At 40.1% G+C, this 17,127-nt stretch overlaps 3 protein-coding genes and 1 non-coding gene across 5 annotated transcripts in view; 1 reads left to right on the plus strand and 3 right to left on the minus strand.

Annotated features, from left to right (window-relative positions):
* LOC116507441 (amine sulfotransferase-like) overlaps positions 1–17,127 on the minus strand; it is an 87,658-nt gene that overhangs the window by 53,556 nt on the left and 16,975 nt on the right. The window lies entirely within an intron of this gene.
* Positions 1–17,127, minus strand: part of LOC116507450 (sulfotransferase 2B1-like) — a 52,778-nt gene that overhangs the window by 10,007 nt on the left and 25,644 nt on the right. The gene's annotated exons all lie outside the window — the stretch shown is intronic.
* On the plus strand, positions 244–16,039 carry LOC116507447 (amine sulfotransferase-like). Of its 2 annotated transcripts, XM_032215582.1 has the most exons (6): positions 244–394; positions 899–1,107; positions 2,191–2,317; positions 3,694–3,788; positions 9,781–9,961; positions 14,170–16,039. In XM_032215582.1, exons 1-6 carry the CDS (start codon positions 253–255, stop codon positions 14,304–14,306), a joined length of 891 nt encoding a protein of 296 aa, XP_032071473.1. In that variant the 5' UTR covers positions 244–252; the 3' UTR covers positions 14,307–16,039. The 2 variants fall into 2 exon arrangements, with proteins under 2 accessions (XP_032071473.1, XP_032071472.1); XM_032215581.1 differs by lacking the exon at positions 14,170–16,039 and having other exon boundaries at positions 9,781–10,192.
* Positions 7,225–7,331, minus strand: LOC116508546. The gene has a single exon (XR_004255363.1). It is a non-coding gene; the product is annotated as a U6 spliceosomal RNA (small nuclear RNA).

The following is a 17,127-nucleotide window of genomic DNA, read 5'->3' on the forward strand; positions in this document are numbered from 1 at the left end:
ATCTAATAATATATACATCATTTTTCTTTAAGTTAGCAGGATTCATGATTTTTTTAAAAACTGAATTAACACAATATTGACCATAAATGTAGGAAGTATTGACAATTGTTCTATTATTACATCAACAGCTGAAGCAATGGAGCCAGAGGATGAGTTCCTGAATCTATTTTTAAAGAACTGAATTAATGCAATATTGGCCATAATGTAGGAAGTATTCTTAATTGTTCTATTATTGCATCTACAGCTGAAGCAATGGAGCCAGAGAAAAAGTTCCCGTTTAAATGCAAAGAAATCCATTTCCTAACTGACTTCTCCTCACCTGAAAATTTAGAGTCACTGGACAGTTTTGAAACCCGAGATGATGATATATTCATAATTACATATCCTAAATCTGGTAAGTTCAAATATGTCTTCCAAAAAAGAATTAATCTTTTATCCAATACTGTTATTCAGTTCCTCGGTATATTGGTTGCTGTAACTCTGTTGTGCTATAACTAGATTTTAACATTTACTTTTTAAAAGAAGCTGGAAATATAGGAAAGCATATTTTACTTTTGCTGGATAGATGACCTTGGCAAGTCACACTGTCTCAGCCCAATCTATATCATAGGGCTGTTGTGAAGAAAATAGGAGGAAGAAGGAATAGTGGTATGTTTGCCACCTTGAGTTAGTTCTAAAGATATAAAGGCAGGATATAAATAATTGGTTAAATAAATACCAATTCTTTTTTCATCCATCCATCAGCTTAATCTATCAATTTTAGAAGACTTAATTGTGTTTACACATCTCTGAAATGTTTACTATTCTTCCTGATAGGAAGATTGGCCTTGCATAAGTTCAACATTCTCCAAATAATAATGGCTATGGGTGAATTAATTTAATTATTCCTTATTTACAGGCACTATATGGACTCAGAATATTATCAGCTTGATTCTTTATGAAGGTCATCGAGATGAAACTGAAAATATTACCCTGATTGACAGAGCTCCATGGCTGGAATATAATATTTTCAGTGTAGATTTTCCCAGTCGCCCATCGCCTCGTGTATTTACTTCCCACCTGCCTTACAATTTGGTACCCGAAGGATTACAAAACAGAAGAGCAAAAGTAGGACATATTTTGCTAACTTGTGAGGTGGAGTGGTGAGCTGCCTGCCTTCTGTTCTTTCGCTCTGTATCTGATTGTTTCATTGATATATAGGCAATGACAACAAACAGATGTTAAATTGCTCCAACGTGTTTGGTGGATGCTAACAAATTTGAAGTTTGAGTGGGAAACCAACATAAACAAACAGTGTTAAAGCCAGAATGTCATACCCAGCAGAAATAGGCCAAGAACCAGAGGTTGATTGCAAATGCCAGTGCTACCGGTTCACTTATGTTCGCTCATGCACAGGAGAGCCTCCCGCTGCTGCCACTACCAGTTTGCCATATCCAGGCCAAACTGGGAGCTACCCATCTCTGCTAAGAACCCATCTGTAGATCCATATATAGCGAGCTTTAATCCTTAATCTTACTTTTCCCAAATGACACTTTCTGATGGATTGTATGGCTGTTGCATGGCTGCTTGCTATCTTAAAATATTGAGAGGTTGTTAATTTGAGGGATGCTATTTTTAGTCCTCCACTCCCTTCCCACAATTTCTACTCAGTCATTCATGCCCCAGTCACCAGAAGTTTCAGCTGCTTTTGCAGCAGCATGAGCACTTATGTGATCTCCAAGAATTGCATACATTACACCTCTACTTTGGAAACTGCATTGGCTACCAATTGGGTTTCAGGATCCATTCGAGATGCTGGTTTTAAACTTCTTCATGTGTTGCAAACAGGTTATTTAAAATGACCTCCCCTCCCCAGTTACATCTACCCATCCCATCAAGTCCAGTAAAATAAGCATGTTGGGGTTCTCATCAGCTAGAGAGATTTGTCAGTGGGCCCCTAGGATGAAAACCTTCGCTGATGTGACCCCAGCCATATGGAAACTCATTCCCCCAAGTCAAGGTTGGCCCCAATCCTGGTGGTCTGCTGGAAGGCTCTCAAATGTGGTTTTGCTATTGAGCTTTGAGATCCTGTGATAGAATGGAGCCTGTTAGATGAATGCGTGAGAGTTATTGGTGCCGTCTCTGTATGCTTTACTGCCAATCTGTCTTTTTTCTTGTTTTTGACCAGGTATTATCATCTTTCTCCTACAGATTATTTATGTACTTCGAAATCCAAAGGATGTCTTGGTTTCCAGCTATCATTTTTTTCAAAGGCCAGTCGGAATACAATCCATAAAGGATTTTGATACATTCTTGGAGAACTTTTTGGTTGGCAAAGGTAAGAAGAGCTTGATGATGATGTTTTTTGGGCAGTTTTTGTCTTGGATAAGAAATGATGAATATATTTCAATCCACTCCCCACAAAGAGCAAACAATCCACCCTCTCTCCAAAAATAAGTTAAAATAATTCTTTTTAAAAACTTTTTAGTAATTCATTTAAACATTACACAATATAAAATGGACAGGAGGTAGAGTAGAATGAATGAAGAGATCCTAGAACCATGGATAATGTAAAAGTGGATGAGAGAAGCAAGAGAAAATAGCTTATTTCAATTTATTTAGTTAGTGTATGGCATATCATATATAGACTTACAATATATATTAACATTTCACCTAGATTGTTAAAACATAATACAATATAAATATTAAAAGATCTGTATTCAAATAGCATTGTCCAAGATACCTAAGTACTGAAGTGCAGCATTGTTTATATGAAAAAAAAATACTGCACCAGTATATGCCCTCAGCTTATAGCGGACACAATGTGATTTACAGTTTGATGTAGACCCTGAAGTCACATTAAGGGAAGAATATTATAAAGTGTCCTGGCAGACACCATGTGAAATGTGACTCCTATTCAGGATTATTGATTGCTGGTGTGGTAGTTGAAAGTCTGGCACCCTATTTCTGGCATCATTTATGTGTCTTCCTATGCCTGGACATTCAGCGACCCATTTGGCTTTCCATTGGTAAAGCTTATATCAAACTGACAGAGTTTCGTTTAAAATCAGGATAAGATTGGGAATGGATGGACAGAATCTAAAACTATGGATAAATATCAATATTCATTTGAAAGACAGATAGTAACTCTGTTTGGCTTACGAACCAAATCTTTGTAAAATGAAATCACATAGGGAGCATTTAAAGGTTGGAAATTGAAAAAGAGCAAACTGGAGTAAGTCTGATACGTGCAAAAATGTAAAAAAATCAAACCAAATTGCCCCAAACATCAATTAAGAAAAAGCAAAGAAATGAAATAATATAGTAGCAAAGAAATGAAACAATATAGCAGCATCTTGACAAAAATTCTCCTTTGACAAGTTCAAGTATGCAACCACATTAGTTATGGCTCTTATTCCTTTTCTCTCCTCTCCACATCCAGGGATATTAGGATAGCCCCTCAGTTGAGTTATCATGCTTCGATCTTTAGGCCCAACCAGGATCATAAAGATAAATGAAGGAAATTCAAGCATCAAGAATGTGTCCCTGAGACAGATGGTTAGGTGGATCATTGCAGCACCAAGCTAAACAACTGAAGCCTCTTGTTAAGCTATTATGCTTTGATCTTTAGGCCCACCAGGAACATAAAGATAAGTGGAGGACATTCAAGCATTAATTCTCATGTTTATGTTAAATTCATTTCTCTCCTATCAGTGTTCGGTGGTTCGTGGCTAGACCATGTAAAAGGCTGGTATGCTCATAAGGATGATTTCAATATTCTTTTCCTTTCTTATGAAGAAATGAAAAAGGTAAGATGTGTCTGTGCTGTGTAGTGCAATATGAACAATCATCAAGCACAAAAAGCTTTAGAATAATAGAGCTGGAAGGAACTTTGGAGATCTTCTGGTTCAACCCCCTGCTCAGGCAGGAAACCCTATACCACTTCAGAAAATGGTTGTCCAATCTCTTCTTTAAAACTTCCAGTGATCTTCGCTTCTCTTCTTGATTAGTTTCCATCCATTGTTTCTTGTCCTGCCTTCAGGTGCTTTGGAGAATAGATTGACCCCTCCTCTTCTTTGTGGCAACCCCTTAAATATTGGAACACTGTTATGATGTTATCTCTAGTCCTTCTTTGCATTAAACTAGCCATACCCAATTCCAGTAACCATTCTTAATGTTTTAGCCTCTAGTCCCCTAAACATCTTTGTTGTTCTTCTCTGCATTCTTTCTAGACTAGTCTCAATATCTTTTTACATTATGGCGACCAAAACTAGATGTAGTATTCTAAGTATGAACTTAACAAGACATTATAAAGTGCTATTAACATTTCATGTGATCTTGATTGTATCCCTATGTTAATATAGCCTAGGACTGGGTTGGCTATTTTGGCAGCTGCAGCACACTTTTGGCACATATTTAAGTGACTGTCCTAATTGTGAGAGATCCCTCACAATTGAGCCAGGTACCATCTATACTGCATCTGTGTATTTGGTTTATCTTGACTAAATGTAGGGTCATATTTTTTTTCACCACTGAATTTAATTTTGTTAGATAGTAGCCAAAGTTCAAGTCTGTCTAAGATCCTTCTGCATCTTAAACCTACTTTCTGGAATGTTGGCTACTCCTGCCAGCTTGGTATCATCTTCAGATTTGATGAGTTCCCCATCTATTCCCCCATCTAAATCATTGATGAAGATACTGAAGAATACTGGGCTTAAGAAAAGAGCCTTGGGGTACCCCACTGCATATTTCTCTCCATGTAGAGGCAGTTCATTGAGGACTACATGTTGAATGCACTTGGTCAGTCAGTTACAAATTCATGTGGTGATGATGCTGTCTAACCCATATTTTTCTATCTTATCAAGTAGTAGGTTGTGGTCTACTTTATCAAATGCCTCACTGAAGTCCAAATAAACTATATACACAGCATTTCTCTGGTCCACTAATGCCACTTTGTCAAAGAATACAATAAGATTTATCTATTTTTGATATACCATATTTTTTGGAGTATAAGACACACCAAGATTTTGATGAGGCAAATTTAAAAAAAAGTTTTTGCACTCTGCTGACTTCCCAAAAACGTTTTCGCAAAAACGGGACCATTTTTTAATCAAAAAAGGGCATGCATAGCCTTTAGAGTGCTCCTGGGGGCTGGGGGGAGGCAAAATCAAGCAAAAAAAAAACCAGCCCATTTTTTGTGAAAATGGTATGGTATGGTATGGTATGGTATGGTATAAGTTTATTTATAGGCCGCCCTTTTCCCTGAGGGGACTCAGGGCGGCTTACAACTTATGTAGGGGGGGGGGATACATACAATGACATATAGGACAATACATAATTAAAAGAATAGAGCAACATTCATCATTCGGGCGGGGATGGATTATAATCTTTAACCCCAGGCCTGACGGGATAGCCAGGTCTTGAGGGCTGTGCGGAAGGTCTGGAGGGTGGTGAGGGTACGAATCTCCACGGGGAGATCGTTCCAAAGGGTCGGAGCTGCTACTGAAAAGGCTCTCCTCCGCGTAGTTGCCAGTCGGCACTGACTGGCAGATGGGACTCGGAGGAGGCCCAATCTATGCGATCTGATGGGTCGCGAGGAGGTAATTGGCAGGAGGCGGTCTCTCAAGTACCCAGATCCACTACCATGAAGGGCTTTGTAGATGGTAAGTAGCACCTTGAAGCGCACCCGGAGATCAACAGGTAGCCAGTGCAGCTCGCGGAGGATAGGTGTTATGTGGGCGAACCGAGGTGCACCCACAATCACTCCCGTGGCCGCATTCTGGACTAGCTGCAGTCGCCGGATGCTCTTCAAGGGCAGCCCCATGTAGAGCACATTGCAGTATTCCAGCCCATTGTTTGTCAAAAAAGGGCATGCATAGCCTTTAGGAGGCTTAAAGAGTGCTCCTGGAGGCTGGGGGGGGGATGAGCAAAATCAGCCTGTTTCCCCCTCATTTTGCCTTCCCCACCCCCCAGGAGCACTCTGGAAGTCTCTTAAAGGCTATGCACAACCATTTTTGCAAAGGGGATGGAGTTTCAGGAGGCCAAAAATGCTGTAATGTATAAGACGCACCCAGATTTTCACCCTCTTTTCTGAGGGAAAAAGGTGCCTCTTATACTCTGAAAAATACGGTACCCACTTTGGCATTTGGTTGGTGATGGGATGTGTAGAAATACTTATTCCAGAAGATGCAGAGGTGACCACAGAACCATTCTTGGTTATTTCTGTAAATTCCTGGAGGACTGGTGAGATCTCTGAAGAAAAATAGGTTTCTGTGTCTGCAAAAGAAAGGAAGAGGATCCAGGAAATATGAATGCTATCACTTTAATATTAAAAAGATTAATAAAAGATGCATTTGTGACCATTTTGCTTGTCATGCTAGAATTCACAGGATGCATGTCTAGTAAAGAAGCTCAGCAAAACAAAGTTCATTTAATTTTTGATAGACTTGGTAGATAAGGGAAATCCAATAAGCACAATGCACCTTAATCAGCAAAATCTTAGCCAAAGTTTTTCATAATATTCTCCTGTATTGGCTCAAAAGAGATTCATTCAACTCAACTGAATTTTCAAGAGAGGCCAAAGAATTTATTAAGCCTGGCTTGGGAACTGGACAGCTTCTTCTTTTTTTATAATTTTTTTTCATTTTTGTTACATAGACAACATATACACACAACAATAGAAAAAGAAAAGCAAAAAAGAAAAAAGAAAAGAGAAAAAAAACCCAAGCCCATCATCACATGCAGCATGTCGTTTGGTTACAAGTGTTTTAACATCCACATCCTCGAATAATATTTACCATCTCAAATGTTTCATCTAGTATAACTAAAAACCTCATTTTCATTCTACAATATATATTCAGTTAACATTAGTATTATTTTTTTCCAAAAAATATACTTATGTTCATTATTGTCCTTGTACTTCATACCTTCAAACAGAGATCTTATTCCTTCATTTTTCAACAAAACGTCACTGCATATATATACCAGTTTTCAATTGTTCCCTTATTAAAATTGTTTATCAGCAGCGAAATATCATTATAATACGTTCTTAACATTATACATTATATCACCAGACCTTATATTAATTTTTCATTGTATCATTGTTAGATTATTTCACAGCATAATTATATCATCATTCAACTTCTTCAATTAAAGCATAAGTATATCATTTTTCATTTCCAAGGTTTTTTTTCTCCCCTAGCCACCGATAAAACAAATCCCATATCTTATAAAATTGCTCATCTTAAAAATATGGAATGCTTCACGAATTTGCATGTCATCCTTGCACAGGGGCCATGCTAATCTTCTCTGTATCGTTCCAATTTTAGTATATGTGCTGCCGAAGCGAGCACAAGGAACTGGACAGCTTCTAATGCAGTTAAAAGTACTAACAATGTAAGAGTCTGAATCTTGGCACATAAATATATTTTAGACCAAAAATGTTTCTCAACAACCTGCCTCTTGAAAGCATTTAGCAGGAAACTTAAGGCAGTATTTCTTTAATTTGTTGATATTGCTTTTTATGTCCATGTCTGACTTTTGTTTAAAAAATAACAATTACTAAATATCAGGGTATTTTTATCAGGGTATTTATATATCAGGAAAAGAAAGAATTAAAGTTTAATATGCAAGATATATATAAGGAAGCAATAATCTTGAGAATCCCATTAATATATCAACACAGTGTTCCATCTTTTCTCCTTGTTTTTTTTTTAATAAATGTTTTTTTAATTTTAATTTGAAACAAGTACAGCATCTTTCTTTACATCTGTAGAAAATGTATCAATCGATTACAGATAAACTTTGGTACATCTCCTCCACGGTCAACAAACATAACTCATATTAACTCAAGCATTATTATATATCCATTTTCATTTAACTGTAATTATTATTTAAAAATATTAATAAAAGTAATAATCTTGAACAATACATGCCCACACCAGTGGGAAAAGAAAAAATCAAAAAGAAAAAGGCAAAAAAAAAATAAAACAAAAAAAGACAAAAACGACAAAGGACAAGGCAGGAGAAAAAACAAAACACAGGTATCTATTATAAAAAAGAAGAAGTATATCAACTGGTTACAACATGCTTTGGTGCTTCTCTTCCATTAACCCATATTAATTCAAATATCTTAACTCAAATGTTTACCATATTAACATCATTATACCTCCAGTTTTAATTACCTATAGTTATTTAAACATCCTTCATCCTTAACTATGCCAAAGAATTAATCCATAACACATGCTGACATTTCATTTACTTACTTGTAAAATCCTCTATTAACATCAAATCCTCATATCCTATTTTAGCTGAACATCCATAATATTTAATTATATCATATATCATAACATTCTCCCAGTATTGATTAACATTTGATTGTATGTATTTTATTTAGTTTTTTTAATAGTGATAATTATTGTAATTAATACTCTTTATGTATAATCCAAAAATGTTTTCTCATATCCAATTGTTATTTATCATATCAACTCCACATTATATACATTACTATCAATATCAATTATTATTCAGCTATATCTGTTACAAAAAAGAGCAATTAGGTTTAGCTAGTTTACAATTGTATTCTTCAATCTATCAGCCAATTCCACATTATATACATTGCTATCAATATCAATTATTATTCAGCTATATCTATTACAAATTAAAGTAATCAGATTTAGCTAATTTTAAGTTGTATTCTTCCATCTGTCAGCCTGTGTCCCTCCAATAGCAAAATCTTCTCAAACCAATTGCCATTCGTTGGATAAATTTACCAAATGTTTTTATAAGCAAGTCCAAACAAAGATATCTTCGCACCTTTTGGCTCTGAAGAAATAATAATGTTGTCCCGGGCTTGTAAAACTTTTCAAATTGACTTTAATTCTCAAGGGTGGAGTTTTCATTTCTCCTGCACTCTGTCTCTTTAAATGAATCTTCTTTATAGCTCCCCCCCTCCTTTCTTCCTCTGAGATAGACCAGACGCCATTTCTCACATTTTCCATTTGTATTTCAGGAACATTCAAACATTCAACGATCTCAGTTTTTCCTTCATATTTTAAAATCAGATGATCCAATTTTTTTTCCAATCTCTGAAAAGAGTCAAAAAGCTCTCGACATGCGGAAAAAAGAATCTGGAGTGAGACCTTAGAAGTATTTTCAGACGCCATGATGTGTCATAGTTAGAAATTGCAAGTAAAAACACGCTGGAAACTGTGCAATCTTATCTGATCGTAAACACAGCCAAGTAATAAAAATGTCAGATCGTGAAGGGCTAATTAGTAGAAAGTTAATTTTACGATCCACTTAGAAAGAATCAGGGGGGGGATGTCGAAGAGTTCCTTGAAGCGTTTAAGAAATAAAGTAGCCACCAGCCATAAATCCATTAAAAAAAGACCAATTCGCCGCTAGATTCTTCTATTCTTTGGTTTCAATTAGCTTAAGCTTTTAGTGCGGACAGTCTCTCTTGAATAATAAAATCAGCTTACCAGATGACATCACTTCTGCCATTCTTAGGGGAAACCTGCAGTTTCAGTTAGCATGCAGCTAATCCAGAAAGGAATTGGCACGAGGGGTTAATACCCCCCCCAGAGACTTTGCGAATGTCTCTGAGGTCCTGGGTCTCCCCTCACCTTTCACTGTCATCTCCGGGACAGCTAGGGTCCAAAAAACCCGTCCAAAAATCCTTCGGAATAGAGGAATTTCAGGAATAGCCTGAAACTCCGTCTTCTCACTGCTAAGCCCCGCCTTCTTCCATCTTTTCTCCTTGTTATGGATGTACTAATATAAAGCTTTATCAAATTACAGGATTTGAGAAGTTCTGTACTGAAAATATGCAACTTCCTAGGAAGAGAACTAACTGAAAAGGAGGTGGATGAGGTGGTGTATAAAGCGACATTTGATAACATGAAGGTGGATTCTAGAGCAAACTACACATTCATGGCTCGTGATATTCCAAGTTTCAGCAAAGGAGACTTCCTTCGCAAAGGTAGAGCAGTAATAATTCATACTCTGGGGCTTTTGGAATGTGCCAGGCTTCATCTGAAACCAGGATTGTCACCTTCATTTGAAAGGCACTTTCTAAAATGGTATGGATATGTCCCAACAGCCTCTCTTTCTGGGGTCTCTCCATGATGTTGTGCTTGCCTCATCAGCAGCCTACATTTGAGGCAGCCATAAGCTTTTCTTAGTTGTGCCAATGTTGGTGTTCTCCTGTTCACCCTAACAAATTTCGGGTGTGGATATAATCCGATATGTTTCAATGAGATCTGTTGGTTGCACAGTCTAATGATCCTTTGGGAGTGGGTTGTTTTAGCTCCTACTGACCACTTTAGGATGGTGGAGTCACAACCTCTTCACTCTCCACCTTTGGTAATCTCCCCCACCAGGAATGCAATGAGTCACATGGTGAGGATGCTGTAAGCAAACCCATGTTTGAAATCCGAGTGCTGCTGCATGGTGGGGTGAGCTCCTGTCATTCTCTCTAGCACCTTGTTGGGAACATGAAAGGAGCAACACTCCTGGGGCATCTTTCTGGAAACAGTGATGTCACTGGCTAATGATTTCAAACTGGAAAGGCTAATCCACTTATTTTCAACCTGAAAAAAGTTCTCTGTGACATATAAGTGCACTGTTCTCCAGCCTTAGAACTGTCTCCTCTAAACCTGCAAGGACCTATCCAATGATCAAAAAGCCACCAATCGTTTCTCTTAAGCATTGGTATAATGGGATGAACTCAAGATCATTTAGAACTTCACTGGGAGACCACTGATTCCATGACTTCCCAGTAACAGATACTTATGGCAGGAGAATCACTCACCACCTTCTAGATAGGGAGAACTTTGCCCTTTTATCGTCTTCCTTCTGCAATCCAGCTCAAGTTAAGATAGTAAGAAACAAGTTCCTGCCCAAAAACTATAAATGCAGATTTCTAAGAACTGCTTGATGGACGGGGGGTAGCTAAGCACTCCTTTGATAACTGAGGAATGAACAATGCTCCAAGTTAGTCAGGTTTTTCAAACTATTACCCTCTTTCTCTGACTCAGGGAAGCCTACAGTAGGCAAGATAACTGAAGAGTGTAAACCACCACTGGAAACTTTTGATCTTCATCCCTACAGTACCCAGCTGAAGTCCTGAAATGTTTTCTATACACTAATGTGACAAAGAAAGCACACACTCTTTGTGTTCTATGGTTTTATGTATCAAGACATAGTAAAAAATCATCTGGTCCTTAGCAGTTCTTCAAAGTAGGTAAATACATCCTCAGATGAACAACAACACATGATGTATTACACCATGTCATCATTTATTTTACAAAAAGAAAGCCAAAATGGAGAAGCCATGTGTGAAAAATTAAGAACATCCTTACTTCTTCCATAGGTATGAAGAGGCTAAGTAACAGCTAAGTGCTGCAAATCAAGTGTCCTTAATCAATTGATCATCAGCAAATGTAACTACCTCTATAAAACCTGAGGTTTTAGGAGTTTGCTAGTCTCCAGCATTGAGGTATGTCTTAACACAATCTCAAAGCGGAAAGGCAGCGGTAATAATCTTAGAGAACCAATTGTTGCTGACTATCAGTCTGGGAAGCATTATAATGTCATTTCTAAACAATTTGAAGCACATGAGTCTACGTTGGAGAAGATTACTCATGGGTAGAAAACTTTCGAGACAGTAGCCAATATCCCTAAGGGTGAAGATCCCAACAAATTTATCCAAAGGATGGACCATGCAATGCTCAGACAAATTGCAAAAAATCCAAGAGTTACATCTCAGATCCTTTAGGCCTCAACTAGCATGTTAAAGTTCATGACAGTACAACTGGAAAAAAGACTGAACAAGGATGCTTTGTTTGGCAAGGTTGCCAGGAGAAGGCTTCTTCTTTTTAAAAACAGCATTGCAGCACAGCTTTGGTTTCCAAAGTTGCATCTGAACAAATCACAAGACTTCTAGAACACTGTCCTTTGGACAAAAGAGACCAAAGTTGAAATGTTTGGCCACAATATGCAATGTCACATTTGGCAAAAACCAAACACTGCCAATCACCACAAACATCTAATACTAAACACCAAGCATGGTGGTGGAGGGAGGATGATTTGGTCTTGTTTTGCAGTCACAGGATCTGGACACCTTGCAGTCACTTAGTTGACCATGAACTCCTCTGTATACCAGAGCATTCTGAATGCCGCTTTGGTCGCATTGACCAATGATCTCTGGAGGGCCAGAGATGGAGGCTATGCGTCCATCCTGGTTCTCCTTGACCTCTCAGCGGCTTTCGATACCATCGACCATGGTATCCTTCTGCGACGACTGCGGGAGGTGGGAGTGGGAGGCACTGTTTTGCGGTGGTTCTCCTCCTACCTCTCGGACAGGTCGCAGTCGGTGTTGGTCGGGGGGCAGAGATCGTCCCTGAGGCCCCTAAAATATGGGGTGCCGCAGGGTTCGGTCTTATCCCCCCTACTATTTAACATATACATGAAACCGCTGGGCGAGATCATTCGGAGGCACGGGATAAAATACCACCAATATGCGGACGATACGCAATTGTATCTGTCCGCCCCGTGCCAACTCAATGAAGCGGTGGACGTGATGAACCGGGGTCTGGAGGCCGTTAAGAACTGGATGAGTGCTAACAAACTGGTACTCAACCCGGACAAGACCGAGTGGCTGTTGTGCTTCCCCCCCAATAATTTGGCTAATATACCAACGCTTAGGCTGGGGGGTCAAATTTTATACCCTCAGATAGGGTCCGCAACTTAGGAGTCCTCCTGGACCCACAGCTGACTTTTGATCACCAGCTGTCAGCTGTGACCAGGGGGGCATTTGCCCAGGTTCGCCTGGTCCGCCAGTTGCGGCCCTACCTAGACCGGGGGGCTCTCACAACAGTCACTCGAGCCCTTGTGATCTCTAGACTGGAATACTGCAATGGGCTCTACATGGGGTTGCCCTTGAAGTGCATCCGGCGACTGCAGCTAGTCCAGAATGCAGCCGCGCGAGTGATAGTGGGCGCACCGCGGTTCGCCCACGTTACACCTGTCCTCCGCGAGCTGCACTGGCTACCTGTTGGTCTCCGGGTGCGCTTCAGGGTACTGATGACCACCTTTAAAGCACTCCATGGTAGTGGATCTGAGTACTTGAGAGACCGCCTGCTGCCGATTACTTCCCTAAATCGACCAATTAGATCGCACAGACTGGGCCTCCTCCGAATCCCATCTGCCAGTCAATGCCGACTGGCGACCACACGGAGGAGAGCCTTTTCTGTTGCTGCTCCGACCCTGTGGAACGAGCTCCCCATGGAGATCCGTACCCTCACCACTATCCAGACCTTCCGCGCAGCCCTCAAGATCTGGCTCTCCCAGCAGGCCTGGGGATAGGCTTCCAATTCACCCGCCCGAGTGTTTGATTGTTGAATGAAAGTTGTGTTTTACTATCTTTCTTTGTTCACATATTGTTTTGTTTTTGACCTTGCACCCCCCCCTCCCCCCCCTGTGGTTGTAAGCCGCCCTGAGTCCCCTCAGGGAAAAGGGCGGCATATAAATCCCAATAAACTGAAACTGAAACTGAAACTGAAGTCACATGTGAAGCCAGCGGTCTGACAGCTAAAGATTGGCCAAGATTGGGTCATGCAACAGGACAATGACCCTAAGCACACCAGCAAAAATGCCATAGAATGGCTGAAAAGGAAAATAAATAAATAAAGGTATTGCAATGGCCAAAGTCCAGATCTCAAACCGATTGAAATGCTACGGTGGGACCTCAAGTGAACTGTACATAAACAAATGCTCACAAACTTCAATTATGTGATGTTGTAAAGTAATGTTGTAAAGAATAGTGGGCCAAATTTTTCCAAAATTGAATGAAAATTCTTCCAAAATTATTGAATCTTAAGTTTTACACACAGCTGCTTTTTATAAAATAAATCACGACATGGTGTAATGTCAAGTTGTTCATCTGAGGTTGTATTTACTTACTTTAAAGAACTGCTAAGGAGCAGATTTTTACTATGTTCTCATACATAAAACCATGGAACTCAAGTAGGGTATACTTCCTGTTTACATGACTGTATATACATTCAAACACAAACTTAGTCACAGAAAAATATGTAAGAATGTCCATTTTGGTGATATGATGACATAAATAGCCTCTAGATAAAATGAATACAAAAACTGTTGACATTTTTAACCATTGTTTCCCAGGCACTGTTGGCGACTGGAAGAATCTCATGACTGTTGCCCAGAGTGAAAGGTTTGACCGTGTCTTTAAGGAGAGGATGGAGTCGCTGCCCTTCAAGTTCTGCTGGGATATTCAGGAGCAGCCTGAACCTATTTCCTGATCACTGGAGAAAAATAATATCTGATACACACCTTCAAATGGTTTGAATCTGAAATGACCCTCCAAAAAGAATCTTTATGTCACCTTGCAATGTTTAATTCTCAACTCTGCAGGGACCATAGGACAAAGCAATATTAAATTCTTTGTCATTTTTAGGGCATTTGTTTGTTGATTTAGATTTCCATAGCTAACTGACCAGTGGTGGGTTTCAAATATTTTCCCTACTGGTTCGCCCTACTGGTTTGAAGGGCGTGGCTTCGTGGGCGTGGTTGGTGGTGACCAAGTGGGCACAGCCAACTCGATATCATTCACAGCAATGTGGGGCAGCACCACCCCACCAAGCCACACCCACCCAAACCATGCATTCCACTTGGCTGCTTCTCACCTCCTCATGTTTGCTCTGTGTAAATGAGCAAAAGAAGGAGGAGAGAATGAGCCACGTTGAATGCTGTGGCAGAGAGAAGCAGAACATTGCTGCCTCCCTTCACAGCGAATTTGCTCAGAAGGCAGCTCCTGTGGCTGCCTGTCCCTTTTTAGTCCCCCCTCCCCCTGTCGAAGTACCTTAAAGACTAAGGCTGGCGTCTGCCTTCTGAGCATCTCCGCTGTGATGCCCTCCCTCCAGTGCAACACTGTTCTCCTGGCTGGCCGGCCATGAGCAGCAACAGCAGGCAACTGGGGTGCACATACATGACCAGTGCAAACAGGGCGACGACAGTGCCAAGGGTCGCCGGACTTGTCCCATGATTGTTGCCGCCATCTTGTTCATGTATACCCCATTGCCTGCTGGTGCCGCTTCTGGTCAGCCACCGGACCTGGCCAGGAGAATGGCCTGCCGTGCCAGAGGGACAGCGTCACAGCAGAGCTTCTTGGAAAGTAGCCAAAAATTACCAGCAGCTGAAGGCTTCCCACAAAAGGTGGCCAAGCCTTGCCATGCTCCCACCACCACCATGGTGACCAGAATTTAAGGTAGGTGAGCGAGGCAGAGGGAGGGAAGCCAGTGAGTGGATGGCCACTCTGAGGCAAGGCCAGAGCCGGGGAATGGCGTATAATCCAACCCAGCCAATGGCAATGTACATAGCTGGGACACGTGGTGAAGCAAAGGCAATATATATAGGGGTTGGGTGGGTGAGGCAAGCATCGGGCAGTTGGGGTTGGCGAGCGAGCCTTGGGCGGGTGGGCGGGGCTAGCAAGTGGCAAGCAGGTACACTGGGTGAGCAAGTGGCGAGCAGACAGGTGGCAGGGCGAGCAAACAGCGACCAGGTGACCATTTCAGGGGCATGACCCACCAGCAGTCGCTACTGGTTCTTGTCATATTTCCAGTACCGGTTCAAATGAACCGGTGCGAACCAGCTGAATACCATCTCTGTACCTGACTTTGGGTATTATACATGAAATAAAGACCCACAAAAACAACATAGCAAATAAAAAAGATGACAAAAAAACCCCAAAACCTGTAAAACATATTCACAACAGCTAGACCCATTTATTATATTTTCTGCTTCCCTGAAGATATATATTGCTTGATGTATCATCTTAGCCCAACTCCTAATGGGAAAATCAAGTTTTTAACTGGGTTTTTTTTTATGAAGGCTGACGTACTCAGGTTACTACAAATATTGGCACCCAATGGATGGGGTGGAGAAGAGATTGAAAAAAGGCATATAACCTACATCTCATCTGATTATATTATTTATTATTTAAACACCTTTATATGGCCACCATTAATGTCTTCCAACATTAAAACAGTGTAAAACCCATATTTCCTCCACCCACCCCAGTGATAATTTAACTGTTGACAGTTCGCAGAATTAGCTTGCAATACCACATTCTAACCACTGAACCATCCTGAATCTTAATGCTTGGAAAAGCATAATAAGACAACCAGTGGATTTTATGAGAGCTTATGATCAAACCTCTGATACTGAAAACACATAGACCAAACCACTCAAACCACCTCCACATTCACAATGATGTAGACCAGGCATGAAATCCTCTTACCTTCACTACCGCTTTGGAACCAGGAGTGCTTGCCTGTCCCTAATGACATCTGGGTGGATCGAGCCCCCTGCTGCCGCTACAGGTTCATCTAAACCCGGGCGAAAGGGCGAAATACCACCTCTGGTGTAGATCCAATCAAGTTTCTCCATGAAAATATCCAGGAAGCTGACAATAATATAGAAATTATTTATCATGGCCTTCTGATCCCTTATTGATTATGTTGGTCAGAATGTTTCTGCAACCATTGTATCTGAACTGATAAAGTTTAAAGTGCCAGCTAAAAGTTGGCACTATTGGAATAAATGACAAGCTACACAAAATTAGGATAGACAACATCATTACAACTATTAACAATTAAATGTATTGAACTTGGCTGCATTTGCTGAAAACAAGCTGTCATCAGTGTCCACACAAATCGAGGTCATGTAGTTCAATTAAAGATTGCAACATTGCACAATAAAATAATTCATTACATAAACCCCAAATCCTATAAAACATATTCACAACAGCTAGACCCATTTATTATATTTTCTGCTTTCCTGAAGATATATATTACTTGATATATTATCTTAGCTCAATTCCTAATGGGAAAATCAAGTTTGTAAAGGTTTTTTTTGGGAAGGCAATAAAATAATTCCTTACATAGCCTGAAACATATTTCATGCAGGGGTTTTCCCCATAAAGAGGTACTCTTCCCTTTAGAGACAATAATATAACAACTCTTATGTAAATTTATATATGGAAACTGGGATTCAGGTATGAAAATAACAATGCAATAACATCGTAGTGGCTGCATCTCCTATTGGTAAACCCATAATTCTTCA

Source organism: Thamnophis elegans, chromosome 4 (genome assembly GCF_009769535.1).
Source record: "Thamnophis elegans isolate rThaEle1 chromosome 4, rThaEle1.pri, whole genome shotgun sequence".
Lineage (NCBI taxonomy): Eukaryota > Metazoa > Chordata > Lepidosauria > Squamata > Colubridae > Thamnophis > Thamnophis elegans.

Excerpts from the sequence above, each read along its gene's own strand:
- LOC116507447 (XM_032215581.1), top strand. The coding sequence starts at position 253 with ATGGAGCCAGAGAAAAAGTTCCCGTTTAAATGCAAAGAAATCCATTTC. Across the intron at positions 395-898 it reads AATTACATATCCTAAATCTG|GCACTATATGGACTCAGAAT; the intron begins GTAAGTTCAAAT and ends CCTTATTTACAG. Across the intron at positions 1,108-2,190 it reads TACAAAACAGAAGAGCAAAA|ATTATTTATGTACTTCGAAA; the intron begins GTAGGACATATT and ends TTTCTCCTACAG.